The following is a 22,537-nucleotide window of genomic DNA, read 5'->3' as shown; positions in this document are numbered from 1 at the left end:
GAAAAGGAGAAACCACCTTAGGGAGAAAGGCAGGATGTGGACGAAGCTGCACTTTATCCTTGTGAAAAACTGTGTAAGGGGGCTCAGATGTAAGCGCCCTGAGTTCAGAAACACGCCTTGCTGAGGTGATGGCTACGAGGAAGGCTGTCTTCCAGGATAGGTACAGAAGTGAACAGGTGGCCAGTGGCTCGAATGGAGGACCTGTGAGCTTGGAGAGAACCAGGTTGAGGTCCCACGTCGGGACGGGCTGACGTTGTTGTGGGTACATCCGGTCTAAGCCCTTGAGGAATCTAACGACCATCGGGTTAGAGAATACCGAGGACGCGAGTTCCCCTGGGTGAAAGGCTGATATAGCGGCCAGGTGAACCCTAATTGAAGATATCGCCAACCCCTGCTGTTTTAGGGAGAGGAGATATTCCAAAATGAGGGGAATGGGTGCCTGCAACGGGGACGTGGCTCGTTGTTCGCACCAACAGGAGAACCGCTTCCACTTGGCCAGGTACGTGGTGCGTGTTGAGGGCTTCCTACTGCTCAGCAGAATCTGTTGGACAGAGAGCGAGCATTGCTGCTCTGCCTGGGTGAACCATGGAGCAGCCACGCCGTGAGGTGGAGTGATTGCAGGTCGGGGTGACGCAACCGGCCGTGGTCCTGAGAGATGAGATCCGGACATAACGGAAGCGGGATCGGAGTCTGAACCGAGAGTTCCAACAGTGTGGTGTACCAATGTTGTCTCGGCCACGCTGGAGCGATCAGAATTACCTGTGCCTGGTCTCTGCGCAATTTGAGCAGTACCTTGTGGACCAGAGGAAACGGAGGGAAGGCATAAAACAGGTGGTCTTTCCAGGGAAGGAGAAACGCATCCGAGAGGGAGCCCGGAGCTCGACCTTGTAGGGAGCAGAACACGTGGCACTTCCTGTTGTCTCGGGATGCAAACAGGTCTATCTGGGGAAACCCCCACCTCCGGAAGATGGAATGTATGATGTCCGGACGGATAGACCACTCGTGTGTCTGGAAGGACCTGCTGAGTCGGTCCGCTAGAGTGTTCTGGACTCCAGGGAGGAACGATGCCGTGAGATGGATTGAGTGGGCGATGCAGAAGTCCCACAGGCGAATGGCCTCTTGGCATAGAACTGACGAACTTGCTCCTCCTTGCTTGTTGATGTAAAACATGGCCGTGGTGTTGTCGATGAGAACTAACACACAACGGCCACGTAGTTGATTGAGAAATGCCTGGCACGCCAGGCGCACCGCCATCAGCTCCCGAACATTGATGTGCAGGGCTAACTGGGGTGCAGTCCACAGGCCCTGGGTATGGTGTCCGTTGAGATGGGCGCCCCAACCCAGAGATGAAGCGTCTGTGACCAGGTGCAGAGAGGGTTGTGGGGTGTGAAAAGGCATCCCCTCGCAGACCACATTGTGATCTAGCCACCAGGTGAGGGAGGTCAGGACCGAGTTCGGGACCGTGACCACCATGTTCAGGCTGTCCCGATGTGGACGGTATATTGATGACACCCAGGTCTGGAGTGGGCGAAGCCGAAGTCTGGCATGCCTGGTTACGTACGTGCAGGAAGCCATGTGACCCAGCAGGGTAAGGCACGACCTCACCGTGGTAGTTGGGAAGGCCTGGAGCCCTTGAATGAGGCTCGTGATGGTGCCAAAGCGGTTGTCTGGCAGGATGGCTTGTGCACGTCTGGAGTCTAGAACTGCGCCGATGAAATCTATTCTCTGGGTAGGTTCTAGAGTAGATTTGTCCTTGTTGAGTAGGATGCCCAACTCGTTGAATGTGTGCACTATTCTGTGGACGTGAGCTTGAACTTGCTCTTTGGTGCGACCGCGTACCAGCCAGTCGTCTAGGTACGGGAACACCTGTATCCCTTGCCGACGAAGGTACACTGCCACGACAGCCATACATTTCGTGAACACTCTTGGGGCCGAGGATAGGCCGAAGGGAAGGACTGCAAATTGGTAGTGCACCATGTTTACCACGAATCGCAGGAAGCGTCTGTGAGGTGGGTAAATTGAGATGTGAAAGTATGCGTCTTTCATGTCGAGGGCGGCGAACCAGTCTCCAGGATCGAGGGAGGGGATAATGGCCCCCAAAGAGACCATGCGGAACTTCAACTTTACTACGAATTTGTTGAGTCCGCGCAAGTCCAAGATGGGCCGCAGGCCTCCTTTGGACTTGGGGATCAGGAAGTAACGGGAATAAAATCCCCTGCCCCTTAACTCTACTGGAACCTCCTCTATGGCCCCCATAGCAAGGAGCGTGGAAACCTCCTGTATAAGAAGTTGCTCGTGAGAAGGGTCCCTGAAGAGGGACGGGGAAGGGGGGTGGGAGGGGGGAATAGAAGAAAACTGGATAGTGTATCCCCTCTCCACTGTGCGGAGGACCCAACGGTCCGAAGTTATAAGGGACCAAGCACGGTGGAAGTGGGAGAGACGATCCCGAAAGGAGGGGGCTGGATCCTGGGGGATGACTGGGGCGCCGTCCTCGACCGCACCTTCAAAAGTTCTGCCTGGGGCCTGAAGGTGGTCTAGGTGGCCCCTGGTTCTGGCCGGGTTGAGGGCCGGCCCACCTTCTTCTACCACCTCGCCCTCGCCTCCGGGTCGAGTCCTGTCTCTGACGAGGCGGGGGGGGGGGTAGAAGCGCTGAGGCTGCGGCCTAAATGGTCTGCGCTGAGGGCCCACAACATGCATCCCCAGGGAGCGCATGATTGTTCTCGAGTCCTTGAGGCTCTGCAGACGAGAGTCCGTCTTGTCCGAGAACAATCCATGTCCCTCAAAGGGCAGATCCTGTAGGGTTTGCTGCAGCTCCGGAGGCAAACCCGAAACCTGAAGCCAGGAGATCCTCCGCATAGCGATACCCGAAGCCAGGGTCCTCGCAGCTGAGTCTGCTATGTCCAAGGAGGCCTGCAAGGAGGTCCGAGCCACCTTCTTACCCTCCTCTACCATGGCTCCAAACTCTTCCCTGGACTCTTGGGGAATCAACTCCTTAAACTTCCCCATAGAGTTCCAGGAGTTAAAATTGTAACGGCTCAATAGCGCCTGTTGGTTCGCCGCTCTAAGTTGCAGCCCTCCGGCTGAGTAAACCTTACGGCCAAACAAATCGAGCCGCTTAGCCTCTTTTGATTTAGGCGCTGCAGCCTGCTGGCCGTGGCGCTCTCGTGCGTTCACTGATGCCACCACCAGTGAACACGGTTGGGGGTGGGTATACAAGTACCCGTAGTCCTTAGACGGGACAAAGTACTTCCTTTCCACCCCTCTCGCTGTGGGTGGGATAGAGGCAGGAGTTTGCCATATCGTATCCGCATTGGTTTGTATCGTGCGGATCAGGGGTAGCGCCACCCTCGATGGGGCATCCGCTCCGAGGATGTTCACGATAGGGTCCTGTACTTCCACTATCTCCTCCGCCTGCAGGTCCATATTACGGGCCATCCTACGCAGGAGATCCTGGTGAGCCCGAAGATCTATCGGAGGGGGACCCGTACATGAAGTGCCCGCCACTGCCTCATCCGGGGAGGAGGAGGAAGACGCCTCCGGTGGTACTGGATCCAACGGGGGGTCCTGATCCCCCTGCTCTTGGGCCGGAGCATCACCTGTACTCGGGTCTATGGTGTCAGGTGGCGTGGACACGGAAGCCTCCATGCCCCCTGGCGGAGGTCGAGAGATGGTGGATTCTGGGGCCCTTCTAACCGAGTGACCCGAGCGAGAGGTCGATGGTATTGGAGCCCCTTGCTCCTGGTGGTACGCCCACGGGGTCCAAAATGACCAGTGAGATGGTCCATGGGAGTGGTCCTCTGCCAACTCCTGCCAATGGCCCAAGTTCCGTTCCTCGGCTTGCCCTTGAGGGGGGTATGCCGATCTCGACAGGTCCTCCGAGGAGCGAGACACCGATCTTGACGGCCATGGCGGTGCCGAGAGAGATGAAACGATCCCCGTGTGCTGTGGTGCCGCACGGTACCGGTCCGGAGATGATCTATCTCTGCGCGGTGCCGGCGAACGGTGCCGGGACCGCGATCGGTGCCGATGACCTCGTCGGTGCCGGGAGCCGGATCTGGACCTCGACGAGGACCTGGAGTATGCCCGGTGCCGGGAGCGGCCTCTCGACGTCGAGCGTCGACCGTAGCGGTGCCGAGAACTACGTCTCGACGTTGATCGGTGCCGACGATCATATCGGTGCCGAGACGTAGAGCGGTGCCGCGAAGAAGATCTTGGCCGCGAGTACGACCGGTGCCGAGGCGATATTCGGTGCCGGGACTGCGAGCGGCGTGGGGACCTGCTTCGGGACCTGGATCGGTGCCGAGGTTCCAGCCCTTGCGATGGAGGGCGCATCAAGGCAGGTTTCCCCCTCGACTGGACCGGGCGAATCAACGGTGCAGTCGGTGCCGGTGGTTGAGGCGGTGCCGGCTCCGTGAGAGCTATTAAGTCTCTCGCCGCCGCGAAGGTCTCTGGAGTCGACGGGAGGCACTGTATCACCGCCGGTCTCGGTGGAGACGCTATCTGTACCGGACTCAATGGCCTCGGCGCCGGAGTCGACGGTGCTGGAGGCACCTGTTTCCGGTGCTCCACCGGCGGACGCGGCTCTACCCCCGGCACTGGGGGAGCCGGCGTCTTCGGCACGGATGTCCCCGTCTTATGGGCTTTTTTATGCCCCGGGGATAATGACCGGCGCCGAGGCACTGCTTGCGGTGCCGACGAGGTCCGGTGCCGGGGAGGCTTGTCTGACGCCACTCGCGTGGTCGTCATAGCCGGTGCCGCCGGGGCACTGCGCACCGAGGTGCTAGGTGCCGGGGCCTGACTTGTAGATGGAGCGTCCGGACTAAGTGCCGCCTCCATCAGGAGTTGCCGGAGCCGAAAGTCCCGCTCCTTCTTGGTCCTTGGTCTGAAGGCCTTACAGATCTTGCACTTATCTGTTTGATGGGACTCTCCCAGGCACTTCAGACAGGAGTCGTGCGGGTCGCTCGTGGGCATAGGCTTAGCGCAGGAGGCGCACTGCTTGAAGCCGGGAGCGTTGGGCATGAGCCCGGCCCCGCGGCCGGGGGAGAAAGGGGGAGACGACCCCCTTAATCCCCTGAACTACTTAGAACAACTAAAACAACTTTTAAACTATTTAACTATTTAACTATAAACACTAGAACTATAACTATAACTATCACTGTGATACAACAAACTAAGCTAGGGAGAGTGGAGAACAGCTAAGCAGCGCTCCACAGTTCCAACGACCGTCAGGGGCGGTAAGAAGGAACTGAGGGGGCGCCGGGTCGGCTGGGGTATATATTCAGCGCCATGAAGGCGCCACTCTAGGGGACTCCACAGCCGACCCGCCGGTGTTGCTAGGGTAGAAAATCTTCCGACGATCGTGCACGCGGCGCGCACACACCTAATGGAATGGATATGAGCAAGCACTCGAAGAAGAACTACAGTAAATTCTTTTCCACCTGTCTGGCTAGTGGGTCTTGACCATATGCTCAGCGTCTAATTGATGGCTATATTTGAGATTGGGAAGGAATTTTCCCTCAGGTCAGACTGGCAGAGACCCTGGGGAGATTTCACCTTCCTTTGCAGTGTGGGACACTTAGTGGTTTGAAGCAGAGTAAATGGTGGATTCTCTGTAACTTAAATGAAGATTTGAGGACTTAGGTAACTCAGCCAAAGGTGGGTGGGTGAGGTTCTGGGGCCTGCCGTGTGCAGGAGGACAGAGTAGATTAAGGGGTCTCAAACATCATTGCATTGTGACCCCCTTCTGACAAGAAAAATTACTACATGACTCCAGGAGGGGGGACTGAGGCCTGAGCCCTACCGCCCAGGGTGGGGGGCCAAAGCAGAAGCCCAAGGGCTTTAGCCCCAAGCAGGGGGCCTATAACTTTAGCCCCACCCTTAGCCCCATCACCTTCGGCCCCAGGTGGTGGGGCTCGGGCTTCAGCCCCTGGCCCCAGCAAGTCTAATGGCAGCCCTGGCAACCCCATTAAAATGGAGTCACGACCCATTTTGGGGTCCCAACCCACAGCTGGAGACCGCTGGACTAGATGATCAGCATGGTCCCTTTTGGCCTCAGTCTCTCAGTGCTGGGTACTACACCGAGCATGAAGCTGTCAGTGGTGACAGCTGGAGACCTGCTGACCCCAGAATCAGCATCTGAGGCAGCAGTGGCTAGATCAGGCCGCTGACGTGACTCTGATGATGACACCAGTCCCCGATGAGGCTTTGGGGCTGTACTCGGAGGAGCACACAGGACCAGCCAGCTGGGGAAACAGCGGCAGAAATGGGAGAGGCAGAACTCGCTCCGGCGCCGGGTAAGTTTCTGGCTCCATGTTTGTAGCTACTAATACAGGAATGGGAGGGATTTCTGGTTTATGTGCCAATGCAAAAGTAACGACAAGAGTAGGCTAGCAGCATGTATCTGCTAATGGCGGTTTGCACGCCAGCACCTTGGTGCCCTTCCGCCCCACCTGGAATTCAACATGGCGACGGGGAAGCAAACAGCGAAACAAACTTTTCAGCTTTAAGTTTTACTAGGAACTCGCTCACTCTTGCCAAAATGTGCTGGGATGTTAAAAAGAAGAACCTTATAGTGTCTTCCTGCGACTCCGGTGTAATCATACACCTAGAAACAATGACATGACTGCGGGGAGGGGGAGTCCATTGAAGTTACATGGGTGATGAAATCATGTGTCCGAAATATGGCTGGGGGTTTGTAGGCAGCCCAGAAGTGTGCCGGAGTAGGGGTGTGATGGCCTGCGATAGCGTAGAAGGGGCAGAGTGGGGATGGGGCCTTGGGCAAAAGAGGCGGGGCAGGCGGCTAGGCTCCCCAAACGGGGTGGGGGTGCACACACCACCTATGCCTTTGCACCGTCTCTCACTCTCAACTTCAAAATCACTCTCTTCTGGCTCCTTTCCATCAACTAGGCGACTGCTTCCTCTAAGCTCAGACGCCTTCCCTCTGTCCCCCTGTGGCTACCTCCCCATCTACTCCCCTGTCCCTGGGTAGCTGGCTCTTCAAATGAAGCCGGTCCAGCTCCCCTTGCTAGAACAGGGGCTCCCAATGTGGCCAATCAAAAGAGCGGGGCAGCACCTGGGGCTATGGACAGCCAGGCTGGCAGCAAGGACAGGGCATGCTCATGGAGCAGGAGGCAGTGGGAAGGTGCTGGGGGAAACGCCCTGGGAGGTGATGCTCTGTCAGAGGAGCACAGAAGAATCCTGCCAAAGGCCCTGAAGCAGGAGGGACTGAGAGGCAAAGGAGGAAATCCCTGAGGATTTGTTTTGTTGGTTTTGCTCATGTTTGGGAAATAAAATGGCCTGAAAAAAGATGCTGGGCGTGGCAGCGGCTCCTCCATGGGCTGGGGACAAGCCAGGACCTTATATCCCCTTTGCCTCCAAACTCCTGGACTCCACCCCCTTGCCTTCCTCCCCTGGCTGGGGGACAGGTTTGCTAAAGAGCTCAGCACCCAACCTGCACCTGGCATGCTGACCGCTGAGAAATCCGGCCCCGTGTTGGGATGTTGGCCTGGAAATTCTGGCCTTACTCTCTCCTGGATCCTCCTCGCTTCTGGATTCTCTCAGCAAAGGTGAACTGGCATAAACCACAGCTTCCGAAAGCCCCTCTGTGGGGCTAGAGACAAACGGAGCGACCACTTCCGTAGCGTGACATACAATCGGGGATGGGACCGCAAGCGCTGCTCTTTGGGACCATGCAGCTGAGGCTGAGAACTACTAACTCGCTGCATGGGTGAAAGGAAAAGGGTTGCAAAAGCTACTGCGGGGGGGCAAAGGAGGGGGCGGTCACCAGGTGCTGACACAAAAGACGGTGAGCCAGGCAGGGGCCGTGGGTGCTCTGTCCATTCCAATCTGGGCTAGCAGTGCAGTTAGGGAGCAGGCCAGCAGTTGGTCCTAGGTGGGCTGGTCCCTGACACTGACTCAGCGGGGGGAGCTGTCTGCAGGGGGGAGGCGCTGTCTGCAGGGGCAGCGGGGGAACTGACCCTGCCCAAAGTGTCCATTCGTTTTTGCGCTAATCTCCCTCCGTCCCCCTCATTTCTGTGGTGACTTGTCACAGGAGCAGGTGGGATGTTTCCAGAGTGAGCGGGGAGGCGTTGGCCGAAGAAGGCGCTAAGAGTCCGTGTCTCGACCGCGGGGCTGCAGCCTCCTTCCAGCCCAGGGCCATGGGGTAGGGCAGAGGGTCCGGGAAGCAGCAGCTGAGACGAGGCCTGTCCGTGCCCCCCAGATCCTGGGGTGTCGGCTGCCGGCGCGGCGCTCTCGGGAGGGGAGGGGGCTGCCCAGCAGGGGCAGGGGCTTCAGTGGGAATTTTCCATCGTGTCGGCATCAGGGGCTTTAAACAAACACAAACATCCCCTGAGATGGGATCAATATCACCCCCCCACACACCCAGCAGACACCTGTGGACATGGCCCCCCAGAACTCTCCCAACCCCACAAAGATTCTCCCCTCAAAGTCACCCCCCACCCTCAAGACAGATTCCCTTGTGCCCCACAGAGACCCTTCCCCACAGATGTCTCTCCCCCCACACACATGGTCCTGGTGGGTTCCATGCTCCCATCTCCCCCTCCTTTGCCGTCTACAACACACACAGACCTCTCCGGCCCATGGACTCCCCCGACCCATAAAGTTGTGGGCACTGGAGTTGTGTGTGGGTGCATCACACCTACCTGAGCTGCAGGGGGCACTATACTCAGCCTCTGTGTGTTCACCTGTAACAGCAAGGGATGTAAGGAATGGAGGAGAGACCCAGTGGGGGGATGAGAACTCCTCCCCCTAATCCCACACAGGCAGAGTCTGTTACCCCAGCCCCAGGGGATCCCTGCTGTAGGTCTGTCCCCTAGAAGGGAGTGGGAGGTTGCCCCCAGCTGACTGAGTGGGGCTGTGCGCTCTCTCCCATCCCCCATCTCCAAGTAAGTCAAACGGGCTCCATCACTCGCCCCTCCAGGCACCAGGGAAACCGTCCTGCCATCTCCTGGCCCAGCACACAGGATTCTGGGGGAGTCTAAGGAACTGCATTGCAGGGGAAATGTGGGGGGCCCTGGAGAGGAGGGCCACACCTGCTCTGGCCATTCCTGCTGGGACGGCTCCAGTTACACCAGCCCCATGCGCCCCACAAGCCCGACGAGCACATGGCTGCCGTGTCCCGCCAGGTGAGCCGACTCCACAGATCAAGCCCGGGAACACGCCCCCAGCAGGTGTCTCCAGCTTGACCCCCGCAGGCCCACGGCTGGTCGGCTGCCAGTCTCTGCCCAAGTGCTGGGCCAGGCCCGAGCACGGGGCCGAGATCAGCCATGGACACGGGTGACACGGAGCAGGGGGGATTGCAATGGCACCACCCTCTACCCAGGCACTGACTGTGCCACAGAGCCCAGGAGAGTGGCTGTAAAGGTGGTGGATCCCGGGCGGGACTCACTCGTCTTGTAGTAATCGTACAGTCTCACTGGGGCTGCTCTGAGATTCTTCACAGGGAAATCCTGCTCCAGGGAGAAGGTGAAACTCGACGCCTCCTTTGTCAGCTACCGAGAGAGCGACAGAGCGAGCGCCTGGGCTGAATGTCTGCACTGGCAGCTCGAACCCCCTCCTCCCCGAGGCTCGGCCTGGCCCAGCCGCTTCCCCCTGCCCCTGAGGCCTGGAGCAGTGAGAAAATGCTCCCCACGAATCCCTGTTCCAGCCCCCTGCAAAATGTGAGCCCCTTTCATCACACTCAGGGCCCAGCTCCAGTCCCCCCAACCCTGAGCTCCCCGTCGCTCCGTTCACGGCCCTCCCTGGGGTTTGGCTGAGTCTGGTCCCATCTCCTCGTCCTTTATGGAAACGGGTCACTTGGAACCAGGGGAGATATCAGTGACCCCACGCCGGGAGTGTGACACAAAGCCCACAAGAGCAACTGTAATGGGGGTGGAGCGAGGACAGGACACACCCTCCCCGTTCACACCAGGCCCCCAGAGCCCCGAGCTGCCCGCACTCACATGGTCCAGATAGAGCGTGACCTGGTCGTTCTGCACCTCCAGCCTCTTCACCAAAGGCTGCTTCTCCAGCTAGGAGCAGAGGGAGGAAACGGCTGAGCCAGGAATGGAGGGGCTGGGGCTGGAGTCACTGCTCTGCTGGGGGCTGGAACATGGGGCACCAAACGCCCCCGTGGCCAAGGGGCCTGGCTGTCACCCCCCATGTCAGTCACAGCTGATCACTGGGTGTCTGCTGGGGGAGGGGTGGGAGTCTAGACATGGGCGTTGTGTTGTAGGGGGAGCTAAGCAGGGTCAGGACCTGCTCAGTGACTGGATGGGAGACCCAGGGCTGCACAGTGCCCCACTGCAGGGGGCAGAGCTCTGCAGGGGGAGCTCGCCCTGGGGGTCAGAGCTGCAATCTGTGCTCTCCTGGGGGTCTGGGCTCTCCCCCATGGATCAGCCCCTGGTTTCATGCTGTGTGACTGGCCCGGCCTTTTCTCCTCCCTAGGAAGCTCACCAGCCGCAGGGACCTCTTGACAGGGGTGTAGCCGGACGGCAGCTTGGCCTCGATGATGGCCATGTTGGAGGCTGGGCGCTCCCCGCTGTATCTGCAACAGGAGGCGTGCGCTGAGGTCGGGGTTTGCCCTGGATACAGACCCCAGGGGGATGGAGGGGGCGGGGAGGCCTCCCGTCTTCTCGGCCCTGCAGGCGTCTCTAATGCCCTCTGCCTGCTCTGGGCTGTGAGCCCCGCTAGCCCCTGGACAGCCCTGAGCTCCCCAGCAAGGGGCCCCGGCCCCAGGAGCTCCTTGGGAGTCGACTGTCCATTAGATCAGCCCCGGGACCAGCCCTTTAGTCCCTGGCACATTCCAAGGGCCCCTGCCTCTGCCCCGAGCCCTGTGGTGGGATGGCTCCCCCGGCGATCGATTCCTGCTCCACCCCGGCCCGGCAGTGGGGCGGTTCTGCCCCAGCCATTTCCCCGCTGCCTGGGGCCTGTCCCTGCCCCCGGACCCGGTGGGGGGCTGGGGCTCGTACCGGGTGTGCAGCACGAGGCTGAAGAGGGATCTGGCGCTCTCGGTGCACTCCTTCGGCTCCGTCTCCACCCGCAGGTCAAAGGTCGCGGCGCTCTTTGGGGGTGGCACGTTGTAGCGCAGAGTCAGCTGGGAGACAAGCAAGAGGGTTGGGGCAGAGCCTGCTGCCTCCGCTACCACAGATCAGAGCCTGGGCCCAGAGCCAGGCGCCGTGGGGCAGGGCAAGGGCACAGCCAGTCACCGCTGGGCCAGCTGGTCCCCAGAGGCTCCTACACTCACCTGCACAAAAACACAGCCCTTGCCGCTGGCCCGCACTGTGTACTGCCCGGGGATCTCCTGCAGGGCCGCTCGCTGCAGCACCAGCCGGTTGGCGTTCTCCACGTGGAATTGCTGCCGGGCCCCGGCCTGGGAGCTCACCGTCACCGACACAGCCCCACTCGCGCTGTACGTCAGGGCTGCATATTTGGCCAGGGCCTGCAGGGCCACCACCGTGTCCTGGGGAGGAGAGTCACCGAACTGCTGTCACGCTCTGGGGAGAGGAGCCCGGCTCAGACTCACTGCAGCAGGATCGGGACCTGCCGGGACGCTGACACCGAGAGCCCGGCTCCCAGCCCCTGAGGGCAGAGGGCTCTGCACAAAGGACTCCTTCTCCCAGGAAGGTCCTCGGCTCAGATGTGGAGATGCAGCCCCGGCAGGGCTCCTGGCCCCTGTCACGGAGTGTGAGGGAGACAAGGCCCTGCACCCCAGGCTTCCTGCAATTCACCATGACTCTCAGCCAGCCAGTAAAACAGAAGGTTTATTTAGATGACAGGAACACAGTCCAAGACAGGTCTTGAAGGTACAGACAACAGGACTCTTCAGATAGGTCCCTCTTTGGGGGCCCCAGGGAGGCCAGAGTCCCGTTGAGAGGTCAGAGCCCCATCCGGGCTCCCCTCCATTTTCCCAGCCAGCTCCAAACTGAAACTCCCTCCAGCCGTCTCACTCAACCTCCCGCCGGCTCCTCCCCCAGCCTTTGTCCAGTTTCCTGGGCAGAGGTGTTACCTGGCCTCCAATTCCCCTCCTGGGTTCTCAGGTTACCTGCTCAGGTATCTTCCCTCAAGAACAGTCTCCCATCCCCAATGCAGACCGTCCCAGACAAATTCCCCTGCAACCTTCCCAGGCTAACACTCCCCAGTCAGCATTCAAAGAACACATTAAGAACATTCCCAGTTCATCACAGCCCCTTCCTCCACCAGGGCCCCAGCGCTGGTTTGCCCCGAGGGCAGGGGTGTTACCTGTGTGGAGATGAAGCCCACATAGAGGTTCTGCTGCTTGCTGAGCCAGCGGACGATCCGGGCGGCGGTCGTCATGTCGGCAGCAGACACGTTGGGAAGGGAGAGATAGGCCAGGAGCACATAAGCCGTCATCTCCACCTCTGCCGATGGGGCCTGGTTCCCGTAGGGGCTGGGCAGGGCCTTCACCTTCCTCTGCCAATGGAGCTGTTCCCCTAAGAGAGGGGTCGAGGGAAGGGCAGCCCCACGGCTGCAGTTACAACACAGTGGGTCACCTGTTTGCTTTCCAAAGGGGCCCCAGGGGCTTCCCAGGCCAGAGGGACTCCTGCTCCCCACTGAATGCAGCCACCTCTGGGGCAGGACACGGCAGCTGATTCACAGCGCACAGGAGGGCTACACAAGTGTGACACGAAACCCCTGGTGGGTCGTCTGCAGGGACTGAACCCTGCATGTCTGTCTCAAAACCCCTGAGCCTCTGCTGCCTGAGCTAAAAATCCAGCCCCGGTGGGTCACTGGCTGCAAGTGACCCCGAAACCTATGTGGTGCAGCCGCTCGGGGGCAAAGGTGGTGCTACCCAATGGGATCCCTAAGCAAGAATATCCCTCCCCCCACCAGCCCATTACAAATATTAGCTGCATTATAGCCCCAACCCAAAAAATAGCCCTGTGACGTTGCACTCCATATTCTTTATGAAAATATGCTTATGAGATGAATCTGACATCACTGAGATACACGTTACGCAAGATGGCTCATGTGAGATATCATTGGAAAGGTTCTGATTTACTCAATGTGATTATCCAATCTGTATGCATGTATCATCTCTGTATCTAAAGTTAGGCATATAAGTGATCTCTCTCCTCTCCTGCCATCCATCTCCATCCTCTGACAAACAAAGGCTAGGGACACCATTCCTTACCCATCTTGGCTAATAGCCATTAATGGACTTAACCACCATGAATTTATCCAGTTCTCTTTTAAATGCTGTTATAGTCCTAGCCTTCACAACCTCCTCAGGTAAGGAGTTCCACAAGTTGACTGCGCGCTGCGTGAAGAAGAACTTCCTTGTATTTGTTTTAAACCTGCTGCCTATTAATATCATTTGGTGACCCCTAGTTCTTGTATTATGGGAATAAGTAAATAACTTTTCCTTATCCACTTTCTCCACATCACTCATGATTTTATATACCTCTATCATATCCCCCCTTAGTCTCCTCTTTTCCAAGCTGAAGAGTCCTAGCCTCTTTAATCTCTCCTCATAAGGGACCCGTTCCAAACCCCTAATCATTTTAGTTGCCCCTTTCTGAACCTTTTCTAGTGCCAGTATATCTTTTTCTAGAGGAGGAGACCACAGCTGTACACAGTATTCGAGATGTGGGCGTACCATCGATTTATATAAGGGCAATAATATATTCTCAGTCTTATTCTCTATCCACTTTTTAATGATCCCTAACATTCTGTTTGCTTTTTTGACCGCCTCTGCACACTGCGCTGACATCTTCAGAGAACTATCCACAATGACTCCAAGATCTTTTTCCTGTCTTGTTGTAGCTAAATTAGCCCCCATCATATTGTATGTATAGTTGGGGTTATTTTTTCCAACGTGCATTACTTTACATTTATCCACATTAAATTTCATTTGCCATTTTGTTGCCCAATCACTTCGTTTTGTGAGATCTTTTTGAAGTTCATCACAGTCTGCTTTGGTCTTAACTATCTTGAGCAGTTTAGTATCATCTGCAAACTTTGCCACCTCACTGTTTACCCCTTTCTCCAGATCATTTATAAATAAGTTGAATAGGATTGGTCTGAGGACTGACCCTTGGGGAACACCACTAGATACCCCTCTTCCTTCTGAGAATTTACCATTAATTCCTACCCTTTGTTCCCAGTCTTTTAACCAGTTCTCAATCCATGAAAGGACCTTCCCTTTTATCCCATGACAACTTAATTTACGTAAGAGCCTTTGGTGAGGGACCTTGTCAAAGGCTTTCTGGAAATCTAAGTACACTATGTCCACTGGATCCCCCTTGTCCACATGTTTGTTGACCCCTTCAAAGAACTCTAATAGATTAGTAAGACACGATTTCCCTTTACAGAAACCATGTTGACTATTGCTCAACAGTTTATGTTTTTCTATGTGTCTGACAATTTTATTCTTAACTATTGTTTCGACTAACTTGCCCGGTACTGACGTTAGACTTACCGGTCTGTAATTGCCGGGATCACCTCTAGAGCCCTTTTTAAATATTGGCGTTACATTAGCTAACTTCCAGTCATTGGGTACAGAAGCCGATTTAAAGGACAGGTTACAAACCTTAGTTAACAGTTCCGCAACTTCACATTTGAGTTCTTTCAGAACTCTTGGGTGAATGCCATCTGGTCCCAGTGACTTGTTAATGTTAAGTTTATCAATTAATTCCAAAACCTCCTCTAGTGACACCTCAATCTGTGACAATTCCTCAGATTTGTCACCTACAAAAGCCAGCTCAGGTTTGGGAATCTCCCTAACATCCTCAGCCGTGAAGACTGAAGCAAAGAATTCATTTAGTTTCTCCGCAATGACTTTATCGTCTTTAAGCGCTCCTTTTGTATCTCGATCGTCCAGGGGCCCCACTGGTTGTTTAGCAGGCTTCCTGCTTCTGATATACTTAAAAAACATTTTGTTATTACCTTTGGAGTTTTTGGCTAGCCGTTCTTCAAACTCCTCTTTGGCTTTTCTTATTACATTCTTGCACTTAATCTGGCAGCGTTTATGCTCCTTTCTATTTGCCTCACTAGGATCTGACTTCCACTTTTTAAAGGAAGTCTTTTTATCTCTCACTGCTTCTTTTACATGGTTGTTAAGCCACGGTGGCTCTTTTTTAGTTCTTTTACTGTGTTTCTTAATTTGGGGTATACATTGAAGTTGGGCCTCTATTATGGTGTCTTTAAAAAGCGCCCATGCAGCTTGCAGGGATTTCATTTTAGTCACTGTACTTTTTAACTTCTGTTTAACTAACCCCCTCATTTTTGCATAGTTCCCCCTTTTGAAATTAAATGCCACAGTGTTGGGCTGTCGAGATGTTCTTCCCACCACAGGGATGTTGAATGCTATTGTATTATGGTCACTATTTCCAAGCGGTCCTGTTATAGTTACCTCTTGGACCAGCTCCTGCGCTCCACTCAGGGCTAAATCTAGAGTTGCTTCTCCCCTTGTGGGTTCCCATACGAGCTGCTCCATGAAGCAGTCATTTAAAGTATCGAGAAATTTTATCTCTGCATTTCGTCCTGAAGTGAAATGTTCCCAGTCAATATGGGGATAATTGAAATCCCCCACTATTCATTTAAGATTTTTACTTCATTTGATTCTACAGTTTCTTTCACATATAGTGTCACTCCCTCCATGTCCCCCCTGCACGACTTGTTCTGTCCTTCCGATATATTTTGTACCCCAGAATGATTGTGTCCCATTGATTGCTCTCAGTCCACCAGGTTTCTGTGATGCCTATTATATCAATATCCTCCTTTATCACGAGGCACTCTAGTTCACCCAGCTTATTATTTAGACTTCTAGCATTTGTGTACAAGAACTTTAAAAACTTGTCACTGTTTATTTGTCTGCCCTATTCTGATGTGTTAGATTCTTTTCTATGTGAATGTTTATCATCTGATCTGACCCTTACATTATCCTCCTCCATCCTCTGCTCCTGACTATAACCTGGAGATTCTCTATCATTAGACTCTCCCCTAAGAGAAGTCTCTGTCCGATCCACATGCTCCTCTGCAGCAGTTGGCTTTCCCCCATCTCCTAGTTTAAAAACTGCTCTACAACCTTTTTAATGTTTAGTGCCAGCAGTCTGGTTCCATATGGACTATGTAACCATTACAAGTGGGTGTGTATTGGGAAGACACCCACCGAGGACAAGCCATCAGATTTGATGGGCTGTCACGAAGGAACAACAAGACCACGAGGATACTAATCTCTCTCCCTCCTGGGAAGTGTCCAGGGATGTAACTGTGACACTGCTAGGTCAGGTGGTCTTGTCACCTGATACTAAACATTACCTGGGACTTCTTGTAACTTTCCACTGGAAGGGAAGGGGGGGCAAGTCTGGGAAACAAAGGATTCCCACCTTATGTAAATGCTAGTTAAGGGTGGGGAGGAAGGCAAATGGGGGGCTCCTCTCCATGGCCTGTCTGCCCAAGAAGAAAGACTGCTAAAGCCGCCTGGAGGGCAGGCAAGCGGGGAGTCCAGACTGAGACAGGGGTCCAGTCCGAAAAGAAATATAACTGGAACTCTGAACCACAGATACTTTGCAACCTGCCTAAAATAACATTTAGTAATACTCAATAAGTATATTGAGTTTAGCTTGTGCACTTTGTTTTATTTGTTCAGTAATCTGCTTTGTTCTGGCTGTTCTCTCTTATATTCCCTTAACATTCACCTTTTTGTAGGTAATAAACTTATTTCTCGTTTATAATCTAACCCAGTTTGTACACTTTCGAACTGGGGGGAGGGGCAGGAAGTCAGGCACATCTCTCTTCACACTGAGGAAGAGGGCGGATTTTTATGAGCTTGCGCTGTGCAGATTTTTCTATACAGCGCAAGACAGTATTATTCTGGGTTTATCTCCCAAAGGGGTGTGCACGTGAGTGCTGGGGGAGTCATCACACACAGAGCTGACGTCAGTCTGTGTCCGCAGCGGGGTGTGGCCCTACCTGTGTGTGCTGCAAGAGGCCGGAGCGCCTAATTCAGCACCGCACGGAGGGAACCCTGGCTGGTGGAGCAGGAGAGGCTCAGGACTAGTCTACACTGGCAACGCTAAAGGGCTACTGCAGCAGTGCTTTAACGTGCCTTGTGTGCTCCTCTCCCAGCGCTCTAAAAACCCACCTCCACGAGGGGCGCAGCTCCCCGCGCCGGGGCACTGTCTACACTGCCGCTTTACAGCGCTGCAACTTGCTGTGATCAGGGCGTGTTTTCCCACACCCCTGAGTGAGAACGCGGCGGCGCTGTTAATTGCCAGTGTAGACAAGCCCTCAGTGAAATCCCAGTACATCAGGTGGTATCCCAGAAGCGGGGTCCAACCCATCACAATCCCAACCCCCCCCCCGAAACCGACACCCTGGTAAACAGGCCACGTTACATTAGATGAACGGGTTTGGGGGGAAATACCAAACTGGGCGCCCCATGAGCTACTTGGGGCCCTAAGCAATTGCTTAGTCTGCTTATGCCTTGTGCCACCACTGCTAGAGGGGGACAGAGAGCCCCTGACAGAATGAGGGGCCCCGGGGCTGGGGGCAAGAGGGGAGCATGACCCAGGTGAAGGGCATGGATGGCACTGATGCCTGGTAAACACCCCCTCCATGAGGTCTTTGTGACCTCGGAGACAGGTCCTGTTACCCAAGGGCTGTTTCACCCCAGTGCCTAGTGGCCCCTCGGTGCCCCCAGTAGCAGAGCCCCCACCTCTCCCCTCCCTGGGGCAGGAGCCACGTGCTGCTCCCAGCACTTCTTACCCGCCTCGGGGCAGGGCAGGAGGCGACTCACACAACTCGCGGGCACAGACCAGCTGCAGCCGCCGCGCCAGGCTCGGAGAGAAGGGACTTTTCACCTGAGCCGAGATACGACAGAGCCGCCCAGACCACACAGGTGGCCCCTCTCTGTGGGGGGACGTCTCCCCAGGGCCCGTCAGGAACCGACCGCGCCAGGCCTCAGCTCCAGGCACAGCTGAGTCTGAGCTCGAATGGAGCCGAGGAGACACACAGAGATCACTGGGGCGTGTTCATGACAAGTGTGAGGGACCCAACCTGGGACTCCCAGCGCCCCCTGGCCTCATGCCGAGGGCTCCTTCAGCTCAGCACCGACATGGGGCAGCGCCACCTCCTGCGTCCCCAGCCGCGCTCCCAGTGGGCCTCAGGACTCCCATGGGACCTCCCGCCCTATGGGGAGCTGGCCCCAGGCTGGATCACTCACACCGGGGCTGGGCTGGGAGTGGCACAAACCCAAGAGCATCTGTGCAGGGAAAGGCTAGGGGAATTGGAGCTGGGGGACAGGCAGCCTCCCAGGGGTCTATGGGGGGCACATGGTGCAGACCAGGGGGCACCCAGAGACCTACTTCCCTGTACAACCCCCTCTCCCAGAGACAGCAGGGCCTAGCCGGCCCCGGCTCAGTGCAGCCTGTTCCCCTCCCAGTATTAGCCTGGTCAAGCCGAGAAGCCTCTGGCAGGGACTCTCCAGCTGGGATGTCCCCAACACAGGATGGGGGCTGGGGTCCTCCGGCATCTCCCCAGGGCTCGGTTACGGCCTGTTCCCCTTGGGAGCTGCCTATGCAAGGCCCTGCCCCATGGACTCTGAGCCCACTGGACCCATCACGCTCCTGGCCCCGGGCGCGTTAGATGGCTGGGTTGGGACATGGGGCTTTGCCCCCTAGGTTCTCAGCTCCGATCCCCCCAGGCCGGCAGCAACCCAGCCTCGTCCCCCTTCGCTCCATGTGCTGGGCCCTGGGAAATGGCAGGACGATCTCACTCCAGCTCTGAGGTGAGAAGTGTCCCCACGACAGAGCCCAGCGCGTGGGCCCCTCGCTGGCAGCCTCAGCAGAGACCATGGACTGACTGGGCCACGGAGACACAGCTCCCCTGCCAGGCTGAGGAGGCCCCGGGGCAGGGCGCACCTGGGGGGCAGGGCCGTGGGGGGCAGCTGGCCCTGCCCTGTGTCCAGAGGCCAGAAGTGAGGAGAGCACTAGAGCGAGGTGCTGCCGGTACCGGCGCTGACGCTGTGCTGGGCCAGGCGCTGCAGAAGGGTGTCCCGCAGCTCAGTTCTCCCCGCCAGCCCGAAGGCGTAGGCCAGCAGCGCCTGCGTGTAGAGGTCGCTGGTGCTCGACTCCTGGAGACACTGGAGGGCCCTGGTCACCATGGGGTCCTGGGACAGGGGAGACACCGAACAGACTCCCCGTCAGGTTGAGCCGGCCAGAGGAGACCCCCCGCGCCTGGGTGTGTCCCCAGCAACCACCCCATGGGGCACAAATACCCCCTCCCGCCAGCCTGTCGTCACCTCCCCGGAACCATCCTCCACGGCCACCCACACCCTGCGCCCCACAAGCCTCGCCAGACCCCCTCCCCCGAGTGCTAGACACCGAAACAGCCCAGCCCCTCCCCAACCTGCTGAATCTTCCTCCGACCCTGACCCCAGCCCAACTCCCCACAGCACCCTGACCCCTGCCTTGGTACCAACCCCCCCCGACCTGTCAACTTCCCCTCCCCCCACCAACCCACCTCCCCGCTCCGCCCCACAACTCCCTGACCCCCGCCTTCGTACCAACCCCCCAGTGACCTGTCAACGTCCCCTCCCCCCACCAACCCACCTCCCCGCTGCGCCCCACAACTCCCTGACGCACGACTTGGTACCAACCCCCCCGACCTGTCAACTTCCCCTCCCCCCACCAACCCACCTCTCCATTTCCCCCCACCGCACCCTGACCCCCCCCGAATCCTGCCAGCCCCTCCCCTGGGACAGCCGGGCTTGGCCTCACCGTGAGCGGCTGCCCCAGCTCCAGCAGTGCCGCCGTGATGTAAGCCGAGAGAGAGAGCTCATCCATCACACCGCCCTGAGGAGGATGGAGACACCGGGAGTCGGCTCAGACCGAGCTACGGGGCACGTTGCCAGGAGCAGGTGAGCAGCTGCCCAGGACAGGCCCATTAGGCCAGAGAAGAACTGGATCCAGCGCTCCGAGTGGCTGGGTTTGGGTCCCGCCTCCTGCTGGGTCCTGTCAGGCCCATCTGGGTCCCGAGCAGCTGCCCCAAGTCATAGCAGCCAGGGAGGCCACACGGTGGCAGTGAGTTCCACAGGCTACTTCAGGAGAGGTGGTAGCGGCTCCATAGCCATGGCTGCACTGGACTCCCAGCATAAAACCCTATCTGAGCCCCCCTGGAACCAGAGGCTGGGAAGTTGGTTTGAACTGACATTTGCCAGATTTCCTGTGAAGACCAGGGGCCGTTTCTGCAGAGGCTGAGGGATTCGCCCCTCGCTGGGCAAGTTCCTGCTCATTAAATAGTCCCCCCGTGCGGGAATCTGGACTTTGCCTAAGATTTGTCTCCTCCTAGCTCCCAAATGGCTGAGTACAGACCCAGCCCCTCCCGTACAGTACCAGCTCCCTGCAAACTCCAGGGCAGAGGCAGGAATTGGGCTGTGACTTGCGCTGGGTGGGAATTTCCTGCTGAAATGATTTCTCGACAGACGATGCAGTTTCCACAAAACCAAAACTTTGAGGGAAAACGTTACTTTTGCTGAAACCTTTCAATTTCCATTGGGAAAATGGAAACGCAACATTCTGCTGTGGGTCGGCGGGGCCCAAATCGCAGCCTCTCGGGTTGGTGACCTGAACCGAAACGTTCCACTGCAAACCGGTTCAACATTCAGCTGCACCGGCTTCATGCCCCCATTCGCCCATGGACTTGGCTCCTTCGGACTACATCTCCCATGATGCACCGCGACCGCCCTTCTGACTGAGCTGCATGGAGAGTTGTGGGAGTCACATGACTTCAGGGCTGGGCTGGGCCCTGCCCCTCAGGCTCTCCGTGCCAGGCAATGGGTGCGGGGTCTGCTCAGTGCCCGCGGGGAGACCAGGCTGTGCAGGAGCCGGGGGGCTGGGCCAGGGCTGCTCCCTCGTTCGGTGCAATAACCCGCTGCCCCAGCCATTCCAGCCATTCAGCCATTGCTAAAAACCCAGGGAAATCCCCCAAACCAAAACGGGTGACAACAACCAGCTGCCATGGGGGGCCCCCACCCCCTTCCCCAGCTTGTCCCCTCCTCCCCCTTCCCATCAGCCCATCAGCCCAGCCTCCCACCTGCCGGGCGTTGTTCAACAGCTTCCCCACACTGCGGAAGCAGCCGGTCTTCCGCTGGCGGCGCTGTAGCCACCTTAGGGCGTCCTCTAGGTGCTTCTCGTCGATGGAGATGTAGGGTCTGGCCTGGCCAAAGGACTTGAGAACGAAGGCCGTCAGCCTGGGTGGGGAGAGACCCCGTGAGAGGGACACTCTGCAGGAGATGCTGTAGGCCAGGAGGGAGGTGCGTGGGGGATGGGGCTGGGGGTGAGCATTGTGGGGGTGAGCAGAGCTGTCAGGGGAGCCCAGGATGGGAACGGGGGGATTTGGAGTGAGTACGAGGGGCAGAGCTGTGTGGTGAGCAGGACTGGAGTAGCAGTGGAGCTGGGGGTCAGGCTGCAGCCCGGTAGGCCCTGCCCACCCAGAGCCCTGACTCGCCCATGCCGTGCGGCCCCTCACCAGGTGTTGCCCGTGGCGTTGCTCTTCCTAGAGGCGCTGTAAGAGCCGTCGTTGTGCTTATAGAGCAGCTCGTCCTGGTAGCCTGTGGGGATGGGAGAGAGACAGCGAGTCCTGGATCCGCTCACCCCCAGGGGCTAGAATCCACCCCCAGCCTGCGCACCGTTGGGCCCGCTAGCCCTCCCTTTCCCATGACACTGAGACTCAGAGATTCCAGGGGTCGATTTGAATAGGGGGATGGAGTTAAGGCTGAATAGGGCCCTGATCCCCCAAAATGCACCAGCACCCCAACCTGGGGCTGGATCCCAACCAGCACCCCCTAGCGGGGAAAGGGCTCCTCTCCCATTTCCTGAACCCTGAGTCTGGGCCTCGGGACTGGTGCCCCAGAGAGGAAAGGGCAAGGATCTAATTCCCTCACCCCCGTAGCCCGGGCCCCAGAGGTGGCATGGACAGGGCCCTCGCATGGCCCCGCCTTGCCCTGGGGGTGCAGGGGCGGGAGGACACTCACCGCTCTGGAGGAAACCCTTGGCCTTGTCCCTGATCTCCGGGCTCAGCTGCCCGGTCTTCTCCAGGTACTGCTGGATGTAGATGTTGTGAGCGAACCGGACCATGTTCTCCTCTCCATCGTCGTAGGGCATGGCCAGCAGATGTTCTGTATTCTGCAGAGCTGTGCCCATTATGTCTCCTGGCACCAAGGGAGTCGGGGGAGCAGAGAATTACCAGGCTGCACAACAGCTGTCCCGTCCCTAACACCACGTCAGTGGAGCCCTGGCACGCGGGGGCCAGAGCCCCCAGTTCAATTCAGGCCTGGTGGGGTTACGTGGATACGTGGTGATGAATGGCCAAGACGCCAATGCCCTGACACAGCTTCATGGCATCACCGTGGGAGTCTATTGCCCCTCGCTGGGGACGAGGCCCTGGAGCACAGACTGCAGGGACCAGTCCTGCCCTGGCTCCAGACACCCACAAGATCTCATTGGTCTTTTCCAGCCGTGATGCCCCGGCCTCTCTGATCAGAGCACTGGGCCACAGACGGGCTGGCTGGCGAAGG

At 57.4% G+C, this 22,537-nt stretch overlaps 1 protein-coding gene across 4 annotated transcripts in view; it reads right to left on the bottom strand.

The window, feature by feature from the left end:
* Positions 1 to 6,499: 6,499 nt before the first annotated feature.
* The window catches only part of LOC128829192 (alpha-2-macroglobulin-like protein 1), a 106,006-nt gene continuing 89,968 nt past the window's right edge, over positions 6,500 to 22,537 (bottom strand). For 3 of the 4 annotated variants that reach the window (XM_054014472.1, XM_054014469.1, XM_054014470.1), the window contains 13 exons: positions 21,995 to 22,171; positions 21,490 to 21,571; positions 21,055 to 21,211; positions 19,740 to 19,814; positions 18,973 to 19,129; positions 12,238 to 12,449; positions 11,243 to 11,458; positions 10,968 to 11,092; positions 10,453 to 10,543; positions 9,960 to 10,028; positions 9,407 to 9,509; positions 8,661 to 8,702; positions 6,500 to 8,323 (listed from right to left, as the gene is read on the bottom strand). In XM_054014472.1, coding sequence (XP_053870447.1) covers positions 8,289 to 8,323; positions 8,661 to 8,702; positions 9,407 to 9,509; positions 9,960 to 10,028; positions 10,453 to 10,543; positions 10,968 to 11,092; positions 11,243 to 11,458; positions 12,238 to 12,449; positions 18,973 to 19,129; positions 19,740 to 19,814; positions 21,055 to 21,211; positions 21,490 to 21,571; positions 21,995 to 22,171 — 1,541 coding nt within the window. In that variant the 3' untranslated portion in view covers positions 6,500 to 8,288. The remainder of the gene's footprint in view (positions 8,324 to 8,660; positions 8,703 to 9,406; positions 9,510 to 9,959; positions 10,029 to 10,452; positions 10,544 to 10,967; positions 11,093 to 11,242; positions 11,459 to 12,237; positions 12,450 to 18,972; positions 19,130 to 19,739; positions 19,815 to 21,054; positions 21,212 to 21,489; positions 21,572 to 21,994; positions 22,172 to 22,537) is intronic. The other variant, XM_054014471.1, reaches the window with a different exon arrangement.

This window comes from Malaclemys terrapin, chromosome 25, assembly GCF_027887155.1.
Source record: "Malaclemys terrapin pileata isolate rMalTer1 chromosome 25, rMalTer1.hap1, whole genome shotgun sequence".
NCBI lineage: Eukaryota > Metazoa > Chordata > Testudines > Emydidae > Malaclemys > Malaclemys terrapin.
This window is presented reverse-complemented; position numbering and strand designations above follow the sequence as displayed.